At 52.7% G+C, this 18,285-nt stretch overlaps 1 protein-coding gene across 2 annotated transcripts in view; it reads left to right on the top strand.

Annotated features, from left to right (window-relative positions):
- Positions 1-540: 540 nt before the first annotated feature.
- The window catches only part of CASZ1 (castor zinc finger 1), an 87,615-nt gene continuing 69,870 nt past the window's right edge, over positions 541-18,285 (top strand). For both annotated transcript variants that reach the window (XM_015648389.2, XM_019008770.2), the window contains exon 1: positions 541-664. In XM_015648389.2, the coding sequence (XP_015503875.1) occupies positions 616-664 (49 nt within the window). In that variant the 5' untranslated portion in view covers positions 541-615. The remainder of the gene's footprint in view (positions 665-18,285) is intronic.

Here is an 18,285-nt window from a genome sequence, read left to right as displayed (position 1 = left end):
GTGCAGGGTTGTGACAGCCGCAGGTGGCGGCCACCAGTGCCCCGGGCGCTCCAGTTCTCCTCGGGGCACGCTCCGCACCGCACGGCCGAGCCCGGACCCGCTCGGGTGGGACGGCGGTGCCGGGGCAACCCTCCGTAGCCCTGCCCGCGGCTCCTGCCGTGCCCGGTACCCGGGGCACCGCTGCTGCTCGTCCGGCCCCGCACACCCCCCGTCCCCTCGCGGTTTGCTCCATCCCCGGCGTCTCCGCCGCAGCGGGGCCAGGCTGGTGCCGGCGGGCGGCCCTGAGTGCGGGGCAGCCCCGCTCTGTTCCCCGCCCGGCCGGGACCGCCGCGGGGGCCGCGCTCCGGCTCCGCCCGAGGTAACCCCGCCGCTGCCCCCCGACCCGACCCGACCCGACCCAGCCCGGCCCGGCCCGGCCCCGCACCTGCCCCCGGCGGCAGGCCCGGCAAGGGGCGGCTCCTTCGGCCGCCAGTCACCGCCCCCAGCGGCGGCGCGCCCGCCCCCGGCCCCGCTGCCAAAGTGACTCGGGGAGGACCGGCACGGCAATGACATCAGTGCTTTAAACAACTTGTTATTCGGGAGCAATCAGCTGCAATTAGGTATTAATTAAGTATTATGAAAGTTGATTATTTAAGTGAATTCGGCTTTCGTCTCTCCGACTATGGTAAGTACAGCACAATTGTCCTTTTCCTGCCCCCTGCCCGCCTCTCGGCGGAGCCCCCGGTCGGTGCGGCCGCTGGTGCCGATGCCCCCGCGCCGGGCGGAGCGGAGCGGAGCGGAGTGCAGTGCTGTCTGCCCCGGCCGCTGCTCCGGGGCCGGCGCTGCGGGCAGCGCGATCTCTCCGGACGCGGCGCCGCCGCCGCACCGAAACTTTTGTTGGCGGGTGGCGGTGCAGGGCTGCGGGCCGGGCGGAGCGGGGCGCGGGGGCGGCACCAGGTGCGGTGCTGCGGGGGGCTCGCCGCCTCTTTCACTTTGCTTCTTTCACTTGTTTTACGGAAGTTGCTCCCGCGCCCGCCGCCGCTTCAGTCCCGCTCTCCCGGCCCCGCCGAGGTGAGCCGGGGGCTCTGCTCCCTCCGCCGGTCCTTTCCGGCAGCGCGGCCCCCGCGGGCCGGGGCAGCGGGGCGAGGAGCGGGCTGGCCGTCAGAGGATGCGGAGGGGAAGTTTATGGGGGTTTTGAAATGATTCTGCCTTTGTATTTGTTGTAAGTTGTGTGGGTTGTTTTCTCTTTCATTTTTTTCCCCTCCTGAGCTCTGGCGTGTCGGTGGTAAAGGTTGCTTGTCAGGTTCCTGTACTGCCTAAATGAAAAGGAATTTAATTTATTTGGGACAAGGCAGTGTCAGATGAAGAGGCTGCTTATTACATTTAATGAGTTGTTTTTTGTTGGGGTTTTTTTTTTTTTTTCATCCTGGGCATATCTGGGATGGGTTTGTTTTTGTCCTTCCATGTGAGGTGTATGAGACCTCCCCCACCCTTTCACATCATGCAGGGAGGAGGAAAGGTGGCCAGGCTGGGGCAATGTTTTGGTTTTAGATTACAGGCCCTAGTATTGGGGTTGGGTGTGTTTTTGATTGTAGCTTTTTGTGGCTTGTCCACTGGTTTTTGATAAGATATCAGGAAGGGAAGTAAGTTCTGGCCTGGTGCTGGGCTGGGTTGGTGGCCCTGCTGGGTGTGATGATGGACAGGTCTCTGTTAGGCCTGGAGTGTGATTGCAACCAGGAGCTGTGGGGCTCAGAGTTTTGGTGGGTTTTCCAGTCCTTGGACCGTCTTGATCAGAGTCTCCTTTAGATTTGAGAGAATGTGCAAATTTGGAGTTTAGTAGGAATCAATCCCTTGGGTGATGTTACCTCCCTCTTTGGGACCAGGTCCCACCACCATGGCCCTGTACCGGCTAACACAACAATCCCTGCCCCTCCAAAATGGTGTAAACCATTCTTTGCCATTTAAAAACCAAATGATGGCAGTGAGCCAGATAGGCCTGTGCTGGCAATGTGCCATGGTCCAGGTAATTACTGCCAGTATATGTGTGTGTGTCGTTTTTTTTTTTTAAAAAAAAAGGAATAAGATGGTAATAAACTGGTTGATGATTGACTGGGCCTGAACTATGTACTCTGATATTGTGAGACGATAATTTTGTTGTCGTTTGTTCCATTTATTTACTTATTTCTGCCATTGATATCAGGAACTGAGTGGCTCCAGAGCCACTTCCACCTGTGAGCGCGACGTGCCGGCTCTGCTCGGGTCCAGCCGTGGGCGTGCGGCTGACTCCCTTCTAGATCAAGAAGCTGGGATGCTGCGTGGGCAGCCCAGGAGTTAAGGATGTGGTGAAACTGCAGGAGGGCAAATGCTTTAAAGAGCAATAAACAGTGATTTAGGCCGCTCTCCGTCTGGAGGAGCCGTGGCAGCTGCCCGGGCTCTGGGGCCGGGGTGGCCCCGGCGGGCGGGGCTGTGCCCTGACCCTGCAGTGCCCCCTGCCGGCCGCAGCCCTGGCCCTGCCCCGGGGGGCTCCCCGGACCGGGGCTGCCCGCCGACCCTTCCCCTCCTCCGCCCCGCAGGGCTGCTGGGTGCCCCGCCGTGCCACCGCTGCGCCCAGGTAACACGGGAGTTGTGGTCTCCGGCATGGCAACCCGGGCCCGCAGGAAGCCATGGAAATGAGGATCGGGGAGATCTCTTGAAGTCAGCATTACGGTCTGTGTGTGGGTGAACCCGTCTTGTCATGATCTTGGGGCAAAGACCTGCCCCATAATCACCACCTCTAACCCTTATCTACTTGAGCCAGCTTATCTCCCTCAGTCACTGCCTCTTGAATCCTCTCCAAGCCCTCGGGCGGTGACTCTCCAGAGGCAGTGCCCGAGGGCTGCTCCTGCCAGCTGCCAGCTGGCATTGGCAGGTCCAGAGGGGCTTCTTTCCCAGAGGGACTCGGCATGTGGGGTCTGACAGCCTGCTCTTGCTGAGGGCTTTCTCAGCTCAGTCAATCCTTGCATGGACCTACTAGGGCCAGAAGTGTTAATAATGGCTAAGGGCTGAAACGAATTTGTGGACTGAGTCCATCTGTGCAGGAATGTGGCAAGCTGTTCCCTACATGTGACTTTCTGGAGTTTGGTTTTAAATACCTTGACTGACTGGGTACTGGTCACTTCCTTTGGGAGACTGTTCCCCAGTGTAGTTATCCTGGGTATGAGATGCAGGAACTGACCTCAGAATGAGGAACAAGACACCTATGGTAAATGGGTGGACGAATACTCCGTTTCCTACTCAAAGGGTCATTTTGTGTCTTTGTCAAATCACTGCTCTTGTTTGAAACACCCAGTGGATAGAAACACCTTCTTTGGGCTGGTGACAACTTTTTTTTCTTTTTTGACCAGATTTTTTAGGAGACATTGGTTCAGTCAAGGTTGGTATCATTCCTGAGCTCATGCTCTGCAAAAGGCTCCCAGGCAGTTGGTTTGGGTGTTCATGTCCCTTTCCAGTGGTTCTGTGAGATACTTGTTGGGTGGAAAGCGTTCAAGGGTTTAAGCCTACTGAGGGAAGGGTGGGGATAAACCTTCCCATCATGGAATAAGCAGCTCCCCGCTTTTACTTGGAGAATGTGGTTCAAAGCTGCATGAAGTCCATAGGAGTGTTGCTACTGCTTTGGCACTATAGGGAGGTAACTCACAGAAGGACTGGAAAGTTGATCTCTGAGATAAACTCCTATTTCCTCACCTGTACTCCATCTGCTGGGTCTTATGAGTCCTTCTAAACCAGGTCTGCCACCGACAGTGGGGTGTGCTGATACGTGCAGGTACTGCACCGTTCTGCTCTGAGACACAGTCCCAGTTTGTACTGGAACTGGCTGGGAATGTTACAGAAACCTCGACTGGAGGGGATCAGATATTCGATGTGTAGTTTCCATATCATCAGTTTCTCTTTCTGTTTTCCTGAACTGTTTATGCTTCTACCCAGAGTCCTCTTTCCTGAAATTGGAAAGTATTTTCTGAGCTTGGAATTTATCTCAGGGCTTTGCTTATACAGCCTTTTTCTGTCCCACCTTTTGCACTTGGCTGTCCTCACAGTGAGAGCCATTGTGGCCACTCTGACATCAAATCGTACCCTGGGCTGCCGTGCAGCCTACAGTTTATGCACCCTCTGAAAAGTTGGTTGAAAGTGTCTGGGAAGTAATGAAAAGTCCTCTATAGGTGAAGATAAGCATCAGCTGTGCTGCATCTCCCACCTCCAGCTGGGCTCCTTCCCTCCTCCGAGGGTTTGAAGACGCAGCCGTTCCCAAGGTTCCGAGAGCTCAGGTGCCACCCAGGGCTCAGCTCCCAGAAGTGCTGACATTGCAGAGGCCGTGCTGGCCGATCCAGCTGAGGTTTGGGAGAACCAATGTCCTCGTCCTCAGCTGCACTTTGCAAAGCAAAGAGGGGGCAGAGGAAGCTTGGCTGGGAGCAGGGGAGGGGCAGAACCTCCAGCCAAAAGTCCCACGCGGCCCCGTCTCCTCCCCTCCGGTTCCATGCGGACTGGATCAATTTGGACGTCTTCAGCAATAAAAAATGCCGATGTCGTCCTAATTCACTAGGCCCCGAGATGACAGCAAATTTACATTTTTTAATTAAACTAGCAGCCAGTTTTTATGAGAGGGGGCTGGGTTATGCAAATCAAATGGTTGTGTACGAAAGATTAGGAGAGTTTGGGAATAAATTCCACAAATGCTAATAAAAAAAAAGAGAGAAAATGAGAGGGGGGGAGAGAGGGACATTGTTCCATTAGCCCCTTTTAGGCTGATTTCCCTAGGGAGAAAGCTATGGGGGGTGAGAGATGGAGACAGCTTTCAGAGACAGGTAAAATCCATTTCAAGGATGGACAGCCCCTTGGACCAGGACCTTGTTGCTCCCTGTTTCCAAGGGCTTGCAGGGGAGGTGGAGGCAGAAATTGGTGGCAGAAGAAAAGCTTGCTGGTTTCTAATCCCCATTCCTTCTTGACCAGTGATCTACAGGCTGGAACTGCAGCCAGGACTGGCTTGAGGATGTAGAAGGCGCACAGTGCTCAGGTGCTGGAGGGGCACAGGTGGGTGAAGGGCTGGGCCAGGTCACCGTGGTGCTGCGAGAGGGTGGATGTGGCAGGGTGACAGGGCAGTCCCTGGATGGGCAAAGCCCAGGGACTGCACAAAGCTTCTCTGGATGGGGCCCATCTTTGGGCTGACAGATGGTCACAGAGCAGGGCTACAGCTGGGATTGGTACCCTGGGGCTTCATGTCCTTTGTGCAGCTCTTGTGGGTGGGCTCTTGGTCCCTAGCAGGAGCTGCTGGCTGGAACAGGCAATAGTGCTGATCACAGGTGAGGGTCTATACAGTTGTTCCATGTAAGCACAGGCCTTATCTGCAGAGCAGAGTCTGTTTTGGAGAGGGATGGTGATGCTTTTCCTTCACCCAAACTGTGGAGCCCCTTGTTGCCCATCTGTAGAGCTGATTCCAGCAGTCTTCACCTCTTTCCAGTGTGTTAACTTGCCACCAGTCTTCATCTCTTTCTCAAGGCATTTTCCATCTTTCTTCATGTGGTGATTCCAGAAAATAAAAGTTTTTCAAGTTCCTTCAGGAAGAAATAGTTACAGTGAACAAAAAACACGCATTTCACTCATGTGAAATATGTTCTTGTATAAGTTTCCCAAAGAATTCCAAGTTCTTGTTGCATTTGGGAGTTAGGTGTGGTGGCTAGGTACCAAAGCAATTGTTTGCTCTGCTATGAAGAAACAAAACCAGAAAATTTCTGGAGGCTGGGAAACTGCTTAAAGCTTCCAGTCCTAAGGCAGTTTCATGCTTGGAATAAAAGCTGAACAACCCGTGTAGACTGGCAAGAGAAAGCAATGGGTGGAGAACAGGAGATACACGGGAAAAGGACGGGAAGGCTAAGGTCACTGGGTGCATTTTATGACAATCCCCTGAAGATCTGGTGGCTCACTAGGGAGCTTTCCTGGTTTTGGGGTGTGAAATGATGATTCACCAACGCGCTCCTGTTTTGCTTCGGAGAGGTGACATTTTAGCAGAGTCTCTCTTGTGAAATCAGTAAAAACACCAAGCTCTGGTGGTGCATTTCTGGAGGTGTTCCCCACACCCAACACCTACATTCCCGTCACCCTGTCCTGAACATGCGTGTCTGCCCCAGACACTCACCCACCTCCACGCTCCCAGACACTCACGTGTTGGTGGTGTGCTGAACTTCGTGTTCCCCAGGTTGCTCTCTCAAGACATTGCCATGATGAACACTCTGGTTCTGTGCACTTTCATCACCACTGCCATGAGTGAATCTTGGTAGCAAGAAAAGACAGTATGGTCTCTGCCCTGTGTGTTGGGTGTCTCTGTGCTCCCAGCACTCTCAATGAAACTCCCGGTGTTCTGCTGCTGGGGACAATGACGGCCTTGGCGTCAGCACGGTCTGCAGCCTCAGACCCGCGGCTGTACAGGGGATTTTTGTAACACAAGTTTCTGAGCTGAACTAGGGCCAAGTTCAGCCTAAATCTAACAAAGAGCTCCAGAACAGGTCTGGGAGACATGGCAGAGTCTGAGGATTTGGTGTAGGATGAATAACTCCTAATCTATAAAGTCGGCATAATCATCTTCCCTTGTGCAGCCCAGAGCCAGGGTTGGGTGCTCAGGGATGGAGATAAGTGAATGAGGCCTGGCTGCTGTCCATGGATGGGTGTGGGGGTCGGGCAGGAGCGCTCCTCCCTCCAGCTGGGGTGGGGTGCCTGGGGTGTGGGAGAGCTGAGCCCGCTCCCACTTTCCGGGAGCTTCCTGGCAGCTCCTACGCCCGCCTGCCCGTGGCACCTTTGGCATCCCAGCAGCTGTGGGTCCAGGGTGGGTCGTCATGGACCTGCAAGGGGTCCTCTCCAGGACCTGGGCTGGGAGGGAAAGAGCTCCAGCTGGGCTGTTCTGTTGGAATGCTGCAGTGGTGTCAGCCCTGCTCCCAAAACTGGATGGGCCAGGGCTGAGGAGAGGAAGAACCAGGAACTTTCAGCTTCCATACATGGGAAACTGTCAAAAGCCAGGTAGCAACACCAGCTTTTGTCTGGTATTTCCAGAAAAACCCGGCAGGACCTGGCATCCCAGGGCGTAATTTATTATGGAAAAATAAAATAATAAAGTACCAATCCCTTTGAGGCCTGAGTCATAGAAGCATCTTCTCATTAAAGCAGCTCCACCTCTCTGCCTGGTGTTTGCCAGCTCCATGCTTGTATGAATCCACTCCCTGCACTGCCTCGCCCAGGGCAGCCTTCCTCCTCCCCCTCCTCCTGCTGCCTGTGCTTCCCCAGCACACCTCTCCTCCAGCACCCCTTCCCCTGGCTGGGGAGCACGAGCAGTTCCACATCTCAAGCCAGCTTCTCTTCAGGCCCCCCGTCTTTGGGCCAGGTGGATTTTTTGTGGTTCGTGTTGTAGACAAATGTCTTCATCTTTTCACCCACCCACCTCCCAGCCCTGTGCTGTCCAGTTCTCTGGGCATGGTCCTGGCTCCACGTGCCCTTCTCCTGGCCATGTGGTGTGAAGGTGTGTGTGGTATCTTTCCATGGCTCGAAGCTCTCTTCCAAGTGGCCCTCTGCAAGCAGGAAAAGGAGAGGAAGCTGCTCCTGGAGTAATTACCATCTGCATGTCCCGAAGGCAGGCAGCAGATGTTAGCAGAGGAGGACTGGATTGGAAGAGGGTGGGGGAACAGGCTGGGGAAAGGGGGTCTGATTTTTCTTCTCAATTGCATATGAATATTTTTAACTGAAACTCAGTAAGACAAGAATCCCAGTTCTGCAAATTCGATCCATGCACTTGGAAAGTTTAGGGGAAAGCTCCTTTGCTTGCTTTTGCTGTGTTTTCTGTCACTCACTCTGCTTTTCTCAGCCATTTTTTATGCTGCACTATTTAACTTTTCTTACTAAATAGCTTTCCTTTATGTCCTCCTTCCTTTCCATATTCCCACAGACCTGTCACTCTTTGTCACTCTCCTGGACTTCCATTCTGTCTTTGATTCTGTCTTGCTTTCCCTTTCCTTCCCCCCTCCCCACCTTCCATTGTCTTACTCTATTTTTCATTTTCCCATTTGTCTGTGCGCTGATATTCAGATGAGCAAACTTCTTCCAGTTAAACGAGGTCATGAATATTAGGATTTTTCTATCAAACAATGAAATATGGCTCAAATTACCCTAAAGAATAGGGCTCTTTTCATAAACCACCTGCTGGTTTTTTTGAAAGAAAGAACAACCACTTGCTTGTGTGCTTCAAGCAGTTGTCTCACATCTCTACCTCGCCAAGCTTTGCCGTTCCAGTTTCTTCTGCTGAATTTGTTGCTCTTGGTGGAGCAAGTCTGCTCTTCCCAGACTGCCAGCACCCAGTGAGTCTGGGTTTGGACAGGTTGGGACAGGATGGGGATTCTGGCAGGATCCTCACTACTTTAAATGTTGGTTTGTGATTGTGCTTTTCTGATTGTGGTGTGCATATTTTGGGGTTTTATTTTTGTATTCAACAAACAACATTCTGGTTTGAAACTCATTTGGTCTGAACCTCTCAGCTTGACTGAGGGATTTCATTCAGATGTTAGCACCCAGTGGGGCATGGAAACACGGACCCCCACCTTCTCCTTGTCTTGCTGGTGTGCACCAACCATCACTGCCCAGCACGAGGAGGCTGTGGTGGAGGTGACCTGCTCAGGCCTGGGCACCCACACAGGCTGTGGACATTTCCTCCTGGCTCTCATGGTCCTGTCCCTTTCTTCCCGGCCACATGGCTCCAGAAAAGGACATCTGAGCACAGTGGCTGCAGCTGGCTCTGGGAAAGCCAAGTTTGTTCTGCATGAGAGCCTCCATTCCTGGTGGTCCTGGCCATGCTTAACTGGCTAGTGTCGTGCCTTTGGCAGGGCAGCAGCAGTGCAGCTTGGCCGTTCCGCAGAGACACGGAGCTGTGCCCCAGGGACCTGGGGAACTGCGGGCAGAAGAGGCTCTGTGCTCCCCTGGGAGCTGCTGTGAGGCAGGCAGGGGTAATGCCAGAGACAGGGACAACCAAGGATACAGCTTGTCTCTGACTTGTGTTTTGTTTTCAGTCCAGCCTATTTATACTCTTGATAGTTGCTATTTTTCCCCAGTTACATGAATGTGTCTTGTCCTCGCTGTCTTCCATTTTCCCTCAGCAAACCTTGCCATTTTCTGCGTGTCTTTGCTGGGAGGCTCACGGCAGCGTTTGTCCTGGGCAGAGACCACACTCCTGTGAGGAGGCACCTCTCACTGGTGCTCTTGTTCCAGAAGCCTGGTGCAGCCCTTCCGCGCTCTCCCACCTGCATTTCCCTGGGCAGAAACTGCACACAGCCTGGGCTGTGTGAGCACGGAGTTTGTTTTGCCAGGGTGACCTGTTTAATCATCTCATTTTCTGGTGGCCGTTTATTCCTCGTTTCCACGGTTACAGCCCCATTAAGAGGAGAAGCAATAAGGCAGCGAGTCAAACAGGTAATAAAAACATTAAAGCCATGTGCGCACTGGGAGGGAGGGAGGGAGGGTGAGCAGCACTCAGTGAGATGAGACGGGCCATGCCAGGGAGACAGAAGGGTCACAGGAGCCTGTGCACAGTGTGGTGACACCCAGCTCAGTGCCCAACCTCTGCAGGGGCCTGACAGCCAACAAAATGTCCTACAGCATCCCACAGCGTTCTACCCTGCTCTGTTGGAGTGTGCTGATGCTCAGGACAATGACACTGCCACCAGTCTACTGCTCTCCCCATTTCTGTGCTGCTAAGGCAGAGTTGCAAGTGGACAAAAACACTCAAAATTAGAGTGTATTTTTTGTGTAATTTCTTTCAGGGCTGTGACTGTCTGGCAAAATGTGTAACTTTCTGATTCTTTCTGGTGGACCCAACTATTTGTCCCTGTGACAGCTCTACCGTGGCACCTGCCAAGGTACCTGCTCTTGCTGGTGCTGGCTGTGCTGCTCCCCTGTAGAGCCGTGGCTCTGCACAGTTCCTGAGGCAGAACTGACTGTTCACATGCTGCACTGAGGTAGTCCCAGCCAGCCACCTGAGCCAGCACCCTAGAGTACTGTGACACTGGTGAGGCTTTCCTAGGTAGAAATACCTGTTTATGGAAGGCCATATTTCTGCAGCCTCCAGGAGAAGGTCAGATGCCATGGAAATGGGATAGCCAGGTCTGCTCCACAGCAGTGACTGTGGGCTGGGGAGTGGGTGGGAGCTGCTCACCTGGGAACAGTGGGGGATGCCTTTTAGGCTACAGGTGGAAATCAGGGGAGAGCTGTGCAGGGCAGGCAGCATCGTGGGGAATTAGCTCTCTCCTGCTAGGAGGAATCCCCTGGTTTCTGGCTTTTCATTGTGGGCTCCTAAAAGGAAAGCAGCAAAATGAAGAAACCTAAAGCAGCAACTCAAAGGAGGAGAAGGCAGAGCCCTGATGTCTCAAGAGAGAGAAGAGAACTGTTTTCAGCTCACTTTCCTCCAGGCAGTGATCCTCAGGGAACCCCTCAGGGCTCTTGGGAGGTGGGAGCCTTTTGATACTACATGCTTGTTATCCCAAAACTGACATGGCCAGCAAGGAGATGGTGGCCTCTCTTACTTTGGGAAATTTCGGGGTAGATGTACTCCTGGGTGTAAAACCATGACTTGACTGGCAAAAGCCAGCAAAGTTACTTTTTTTTTCCCTGTAATTTCTCAGTGGCCTTGGAGGCCAAGCAGCATTGGATCTTAGATGATGAGATGTTGGTTTGAGGTGGCAGGTTGCTGCCATGAAGGAGCAGGTGCCCACGGGCTGGGAGGGTTCTGAGCTGTGAATAAGGGTGAGTTTCATTGTGGATGAAAAGAGGTTAAATATAACAGCCCCACTCATATAGGTGGCTCAGCACTGACAACAAAACAGAAATACTCAGAAAAGCAAACTATAAAGGAGAGCAAGAAAACAGTCACAGAACTGCAGTGGAATGGGGGGCTTTACCTGCTAGCTGTGTCTGTTGAAAGAGTCTGCCCTGTCACAGCCCCGCTTTGCCCTGGTGGGATTTTTTTATTTATTTCTGACATTGTTTTGGGTTTTACAGTTTCTTTTCTCCAGACTTTATCAGAAAGCATATTTGTGGTGAGAGCCTGTGAAAGGACCTGGCTTGCTGAGTAAATGTTCAACGTGGAAATGAGCTGCATGACCTTGAGTGGGGGGAGAGGGAGGAAAGCTGACAGAAATTCATAAAAAGCTGAAAAAGAAAAGAACACGGAGAAGGGAGGGGAGAGGAAAAAAGATAAAAGGCCTGGCCAGACTGGAAGAAGTCACACAAGAAAGGAATAATGGTCTTTCTTGTTACAGCAGTGACTGGACCTGTCATATTAGGCATCTTAAAGAGCCCGATTCTAAGTTGTGTTGAGCACTGACACTTTGAAAAATAGGCCCATTTAAGGTGACTCGAGTTGGGCAACAAAAGTCAGTAGTCACTTTAGATCATCTTGGCGTGTGTTCAGAAGGGTGAATTTTATCCTTGGCAAAAGGCCAGTAGGAGGGCCTTCTGTGTACTGTTCCCATTCCCAGAATAGGACTTGGGGTGGCTCCTGGAGCTTGTGCAGGCCCTTTGGAGCAGGGGCAGAACCCACTCTTCTCAGGTTTTGGGCTGAGCCCTCCCTGTGCAGGAGGCAGTGGTCACTGGCTGTACAAATGTGTCAGCCCAGTTGTCCTTGGGCAGAGAAACTGGGCTTCAGTTTAATTGTGGAATTTTTGGGGGGGCTGTGGGTATCTGGAGAACGAGCTGGGTGGAGCAGAGCCTCTGTCCTGCAGTGCAGGACCAGACAGGAGCAGCTGTGTAGGAGATTTTCCAACCTCCTTTGTTGGGAGGTCCTCAGGTGTGTGAGATTGAGATGGAGACACTTGCTTTTGACAGCTATTGAGAATGTCAGTCAGAAAAGACCAACAAAACACTGTTGCAAGGAATAAAATTTGAGAGGAAACATCCGGCTGTTACTACCAGAGACCAAGGTGTGAGGTCCAAGCATGCTCTGGAGCTTGACTTTCCAGAACTGTCTGGTTTGGGCTTGATGGTTTTTACTTCAGTCCCACATCTAGTCCTGGAGGACCTGAAGTGGAATTTTAAATTGTGTTGTAAGGATTGGAGAGAGATTGAGCACCAGGTTTCTGCAGGTTCGTGTTCCTCTAGCGTGCCCTTAGCATCTGGCTGACACCAGCTCCAGGAAACCCCTCGGTCCTGCAGTCCTTGGCTCTGGTGCCATGTCCATGGAGGGACCTGGGCACCCAGCTCTTCAGGCAACCAGGCTTCTGCTACTTTTTTTGTTGTTTGAATACATGAAAAAAAGTGTAAATGCACATGGGCTCCCCTTACAGTTCATTCTGTTGTCATTTCTTTGACTCCCCAAATTATCTTCATTTTCAAGAGGGCAAGTCTGACTTCAGTGGCATCAGCACTTCCAAACCACACTGGCATAAGCAGTTCAGAGTGTGGGGCAAGGACTGTGCTGAAGCAGAGCTCTCATTTGTGCTGAAACAGGGCTGATCACCATCCTTTGGTTAAACCTGGATAGCTGCACTAATGGTCCTCATATACATATCTTTAAATTTTAGTTCATTTAGGTGGGGGATTGGTTTCTTTCCATAAGCCTGAAAATTACAGAGTAAGATTTTCATCTTCACTGCTGGTATGGGAGAGCTCTACTTGTGAGGAGGGCAGCATTTTTTTATTTCTTTCCAGTTGGAGTGTGTGAAATATTAGGGAAAAGTCTTGTCTAGTGATGACCTCAAAATAATTTCTCTAGCAGTGCAATGTGATGTCAGACAGACAGTATGTGGCTGGGTGGGAGGTGCAGACAGTGGGGGCACGAGTGTCTGACATAGGGGAAAGCCATCAGTCCACAGCTTTGGGAGGAACTGGAACAAAGTCACCAGCGCAGATGCCAGAGTAAGGAACTGTAACTGTACATTTAATAGCTTTGGATGTTTGCTTTTATGTGACAGTTGCTGCTCTAGCAAACAGATCGGAGAATTCTAGACTTGCATGGATTTCAGGGATTTTATTTGTATGTGTTCCGCACGGGACATGAGTGGGATGGGAGCATAGGGGTTGTTTCAGCAGGAGAAGGGCCCTGTGCCCTGCTCTTCCCAGCCCTTGTGCACCTTGATTTTATGAGCTGAGCCTTCCCCTCTCGCTCCCGTCTCTTACTCTTCTGTGAAGAGTCCTATCACTGTCCCTCCAAACCCAGCTCACTCACCTGCTCCCTCTCCTCCCAGCACCATCCCACACTCCCCAGAGCATCCTCTGTCCTATTCTTCTGCTCCCTGATGTGTTAACCTGCTCCTGCAGAAGCGCTGCCCTGTGCCAGAAGCCCCATCTGGAAGTCAAACAGCCAAGGCTGGAGTGCTGGCCCTGCCCGGCTTCCCCTGCCCGGCACAGGGTGCAGCTGAACCGTCCTGTGAGAAGTGCAAGGCAGAGAGGCATGTTTTCACAGTTCATTCTCTAAAAGGAGAGCCTGCAAGGGGTGAGGGGCAGCCTCCTTGCAGTGAAGGTGTTAACAAATAGCAGGTGATTAAACATGACAAGCAGTGACATTTCTGTGTGGGGTTCTCAGTACCAGCAATGCCAAGAATGAAGCTATAAACCCTGACATTTTGTGTTATGCACTGAGGTTTTTAATAGACATCTTTCTCTCCCTCACCCCTGTTTGTTTCTTTTATTCCTCTATTCTCTTCTGTCCTCTTCTCCCTTTCCTCTCTCTTCTTTATCCTCACCCTGGCTCTGTCCCATCCTAAGTGCCCCCACCTCCATTTCCCATCCCTCCCTCCCCGCTCTTATCTTTGCTCTCTTGCTTCACCAGACTAATTTGTTCAATGTCCTTCACTCTAGCTTTTGTTTCTCTCTTCCTCCCTATTTTCTTGCTACACTTTTCCGAGATTTTTTTGCTTTTCATGGCATCATTCACCCTTCCTTGCTCTTCTCTTCCTCCTCTTAGCTGCGGTCTCTGCCATATGCACACTCTGGCAGTCTCTCACACATACGCACTCCCACTCTTTATTGCACACACACTGCCACTTCCCGCACACTTCCCTGCTCCCCCCACGCTCCCACTCTCTCCTGCTCTGTCTCTCACATACGCTCGCACTTGCTCTTTTCTTTCTGTGCTTCCCCTCTCCTGCTCTTCTTTGTCTTTGTTACTCCCTTCTGCTGTCATCCTCCCTCTGTCTGTTCTTTTCCACTCTCTCCCCTTCTCCCTCCCTTTCCTTTCTCTTTTTGGGGTCTGATGTAATACTCTAACCATGGGCAGCCAGGCCAGTTGCTTGTCAGGGAGCAGGTGTCCCAACCCTGAGTGATGTTTTTGTTAATAACATTTTTGCCCTGACTCAGAAGCCGTCATTTTGGAGATTGTTTGGTGGGGTTTTTTTAAGGACAGGAGCTGAGGAGGCTGAGCTTTTGGGAACAGTTGCTGGGTTTGTACTAAAAGGACTGCAACAGTTGTTCTGCTGAGCAAGAAAGGCTGGAACAACTGCAGATTCTCTCCCCACCCCCAATCTATGCAAAGGGCATTTGGAGGTGACACCCAATGCACCGTCCCCCTTGCAGCCAGCTCTAATTGGAGCTGACGAGCTGCCACTCGCTCTTGGCTTTGGAAATGGGGCACTTCTGCCGCTGGAGTTGGCCCTACCCAACCCTCTCTATTAGAAAAAAACATTTTCTCCTCTTCTGCCTTGTCCTGGTGGTGTTATGGGCACAAAATTAGCAAAATGCCTGAGTGCCCAGAGCAGTCAAACCCGGGGCTCTCCTCTCCTCTCCATGGCAGGTGAGAGCTCACCTGCTCTCCGGGGCTCAGCAGGACGCAGCAGATATGGCCCAGCTACGTGACCTGAACAGAAGAGAGAAAGGAAGGGCTCTCCAGGCACAGAAGGATAACAGGGGTCAGTGGTGATCATTGACTCCCTGGGCCATGCCCTGCCTGGCTCAGCACATGATGCTTCATGTGGAATGGTGTGGGCAAGCCCACCAGAGCCTGTCCTCTCTGCTGGATTAGCCATGCTGTTGCCACCAAGGCCGAGACCTTCCCGTCTGGCTGGCTTCAATGGGAGCCACACTGCAGAAGTCATCACAAAGTGCTTCCTGGGGACTTGAGGTATCTCCAGAGGCTCTTTGAGCAGCACAGCAATTCCTTCTCACATGGCTGCAGAATCTCTGCCTCTCCCCAGGTCCCAGGGGAAGATCTGTAGGGAGCTCCTGGGGAATCACCAGGCACAGGCTCTGTGCTGTGCACCAGGGATGTGCTTGTCCATCGCTACAGCTGACACCTCTGCACTGAGAGCACCCAGGGCGGGCGAGAGGCTCTCCTGGGTGGACAGAGAGGACAGAGGCTGAGCCAGCTCCTATGGGCAGGAGGTCCCCAGGTCCTCAGTGTAAAGGGCTCAGCAGGTATTTGAAGTGAGTTCAAACTAAACTGCAGCTTCAGTCCCAGTATTTCCTCTTCCTTGACTCTGCATTCATTCTAAAAATCAAAATACTTCCCCATAAAGAACTGCTTTCCCATAAAAGGGCCTCTCCCTCCCTGTCTGCCCAGGTCTTATTGATCAAGCACCACAGACGGTCGCTGCAGCTTCAGTTGCCAAGTAGGGCAGATCAATAGAGACTCAGGATGGGATTTTTGGCAGCTGGAACATATATTTGTTCCTCCTTCCGTCCCACCATCCCTCTGGGAAATGGTTGGTGTCATAGTGGAAGCAGGTGGAGCAAAGCTGTGTCCTCCCGCTTGCCACTCACCTTGTCATCTGTCCTCTGCAGCCCTGGGACCAGAGGTCTCTGTTGGAGCATCTGTGAGGCTGCAGGGAATGTGTGGAGACAGAGTAGTCCCACCCTGTGCTGGCTCCCCTGGCCCCTCTCTGCTCCTTACCTTTTGCAATGGCCCTTTTGTACACTGGGGCAATGCCATGGGTCATTCCAGGTTCCCCAAAAGCAGGACTTGGCCTTTATTGTTTGCCCAGACTCTTTATTCAGCTAGTGTGGCTTCCCCTCTGTCCTTCCCTGCTGTGGCCATCGGGTCTGTTGACATCTTTCCAGAGATGGGGAGAGCAAGGGTGATGGGAAGCAACTTCCTGAAGGCCAGAGGGTTCTGGAGTTGGGGTTCAGGGCCATGCTTCTGGCTGTCCTTTGGCAGCACTCAGCCCCTTGGCCATGGGCTTGGGACAGTGGTTCCCCACTCAGAGCTTTCCCAGGCTGCCCTGTCTGTGTGGGACCAAAAGCTGTGGGCTCGTCTCCAGCATGAACTGGGGAGCACTGGGGAGGAGAGGGATGCTCTGCAGGCTTGTCTTGCTCCATCCTGCCTGAGGAGCAGCTAGCTCTGCCGTAAGATGTCCTTAACCCTTGCTGGCTCTCCCGGCTGCCCAGCCTCTGGCAGGTGCTGAGCGCCACGCACAGAGAAGTTAATGAAATGAGTATTTTGGGGAGGGGGGGAGGGAGGCTCTGTACTGCACCCTAAGGCCCTGGGTTTATTAATGGTGACCTGCCATTAAAGACTAAAGTGCTAACCTGGTCATATTTAGCAGCTTTCAGTGGTGTCCCAGTGGTCTCTGCCTGCAATATCAACTCCTGCTTTCCCCCGCAGCCCCAGCTCGGCAGGAGCTGACTCCAGAGTTTCTCTGCTACAATGAGTCTGGTGGGCAGCACTAAGAAGTCTCTGTGCTGCTGCTGCCAGACAAATTTCCACCTCCTCCTGCTGCTTCATGCAGCTTCCCCCTCTTACTGCCATGTCTTGCCAGGTAGTGCTTGGAAAAGAGGACCAAGTCCTGGCATTTTCATGATCTCCTTTACACAGACAGAGCCTGGGGGTCACTAGGAGAGGGAGATGTGCCAGATGAAGCTCAGAGGGTTTGGCCATGAAGAAGAGGCATACTCCAGCTCTGGAAAGCATTTCCACAGAGCTCTCCGAGAAGGTGCTGGCAAATGATCCCTCTGAGGTGGCAGGCTGGGAAGCGAGGCAGCAGCTCTGCCAGACCTGATTAAAACAAGACTCGAGGCTAACAGCTTCAGGTCAGAGCATGAGGGCTGCTCCCACTGCTGCTGTCCCTCTTGCTCCAATCTAAGAGGGATGTGGAAAATTCAAGCTTGGGGAGATGTCCCCTAGGGGATATCAGCAGTTGGATATTGCAGTGACAGGCACTTTAGAAAGATGCTGGGAGCTGCTGCTGCTGCTGCTGGTCCAGGCAGGGATCAGTGTTAGCAGAAGGGAAAAAAAAAAAAGCCCCAGAATTTCCTTGAAGCTAATTCTGCTCTTGATGCTTCCCCAGAAGCAAGATCCTGCTGTGCTCCCTGTGCCAACTGAGATTATTGCTTTCCCTGATCACTTCTTCCTGGATTAAAAACTCAGCACAGAGTATTTTGCAGTGTGTTACTCCAGGATACCCACTAGAAGCTCACCGTGGTGAGGAGATACCCGGGAATCACGAGGCACCTCCAGCTCAGGCTGCTGCTGCTGCTCAGATCAGGAGGTGGGGGTGCACCTGCCCCCCACACTTCTGTTTGGCCTGAGGTGAGGGCACAAAGAACAAGACTGTAGGGATTTTCCTCTCTCCAGAGAGCCCTGTAAGCCACAGATGCCCTGTCCTCGCAGCCCTGCCCTCCATGTGGGCATGTTTGCCAGCGTGGGCTGCAGGCCATTCCTCAGCAGAGGCAGCGAGGGCAGGGGCCTGGTTCCAGCACAGAGCTGCAGCCCTTGCGGCCTCCCAGCAGGACCAGTGCCGGTTTGGCAGCCAGGCTGGGGGCAATCCTCGCTCTCTCCTTTGGCTCTGTGCCCCAGCTGATCTGCAGCCAGGTTTTGCTGTAATCCCTACATCCTGTTGCAGGTCCTTAATCAGCTGGAGACAGCCTGAAAAAAAAAACAACCAAACCCCAAACTGTTGTGGTTAAAGCTCCCTGCTGCCAGGTGATGGGGAGGGGTGGGCAGCAGCCTTCCCAGGCACCAGGTGGGAGACTGGAAGGGCTGGGAGAGATTACAGTTTCCTTGGTAGGGATGGAAGCAGAGAAGAGGGTGTTTGTTTCTGCTGGGGGTCTCTGCAAGACCCACTCGTGCTGTTCCCCTGCAGAATGGATGGGTCTGGTTTTGAAGCATTGATCGCTCCTGTTCTCCCACTGCCAGCTCAGCTATGGACACTGCCCCTTCAGCCCTCATTGGGCAGGCTTGGAAACTCTCTGGGTTGTTGTTGAGTTGGTTTTTTTCCCATTTAATGCATAGAATAACACTGATGGGTCTGAACAGCTCCAGCCAGGCGACGAGGGGAAAGAATAACAAGCTCCTGAATGTCAGGCAAAATTATGGGCCAT

This window comes from Parus major, chromosome 21 (genome assembly GCF_001522545.3).
Source record: "Parus major isolate Abel chromosome 21, Parus_major1.1, whole genome shotgun sequence".
In the NCBI taxonomy this organism is placed as follows: Eukaryota; Metazoa; Chordata; class Aves; order Passeriformes; family Paridae; genus Parus; species Parus major.
The sequence above is the reverse complement of the archived record's forward strand: the minus strand, read 5'-3'. Positions and strand labels throughout refer to the sequence as shown.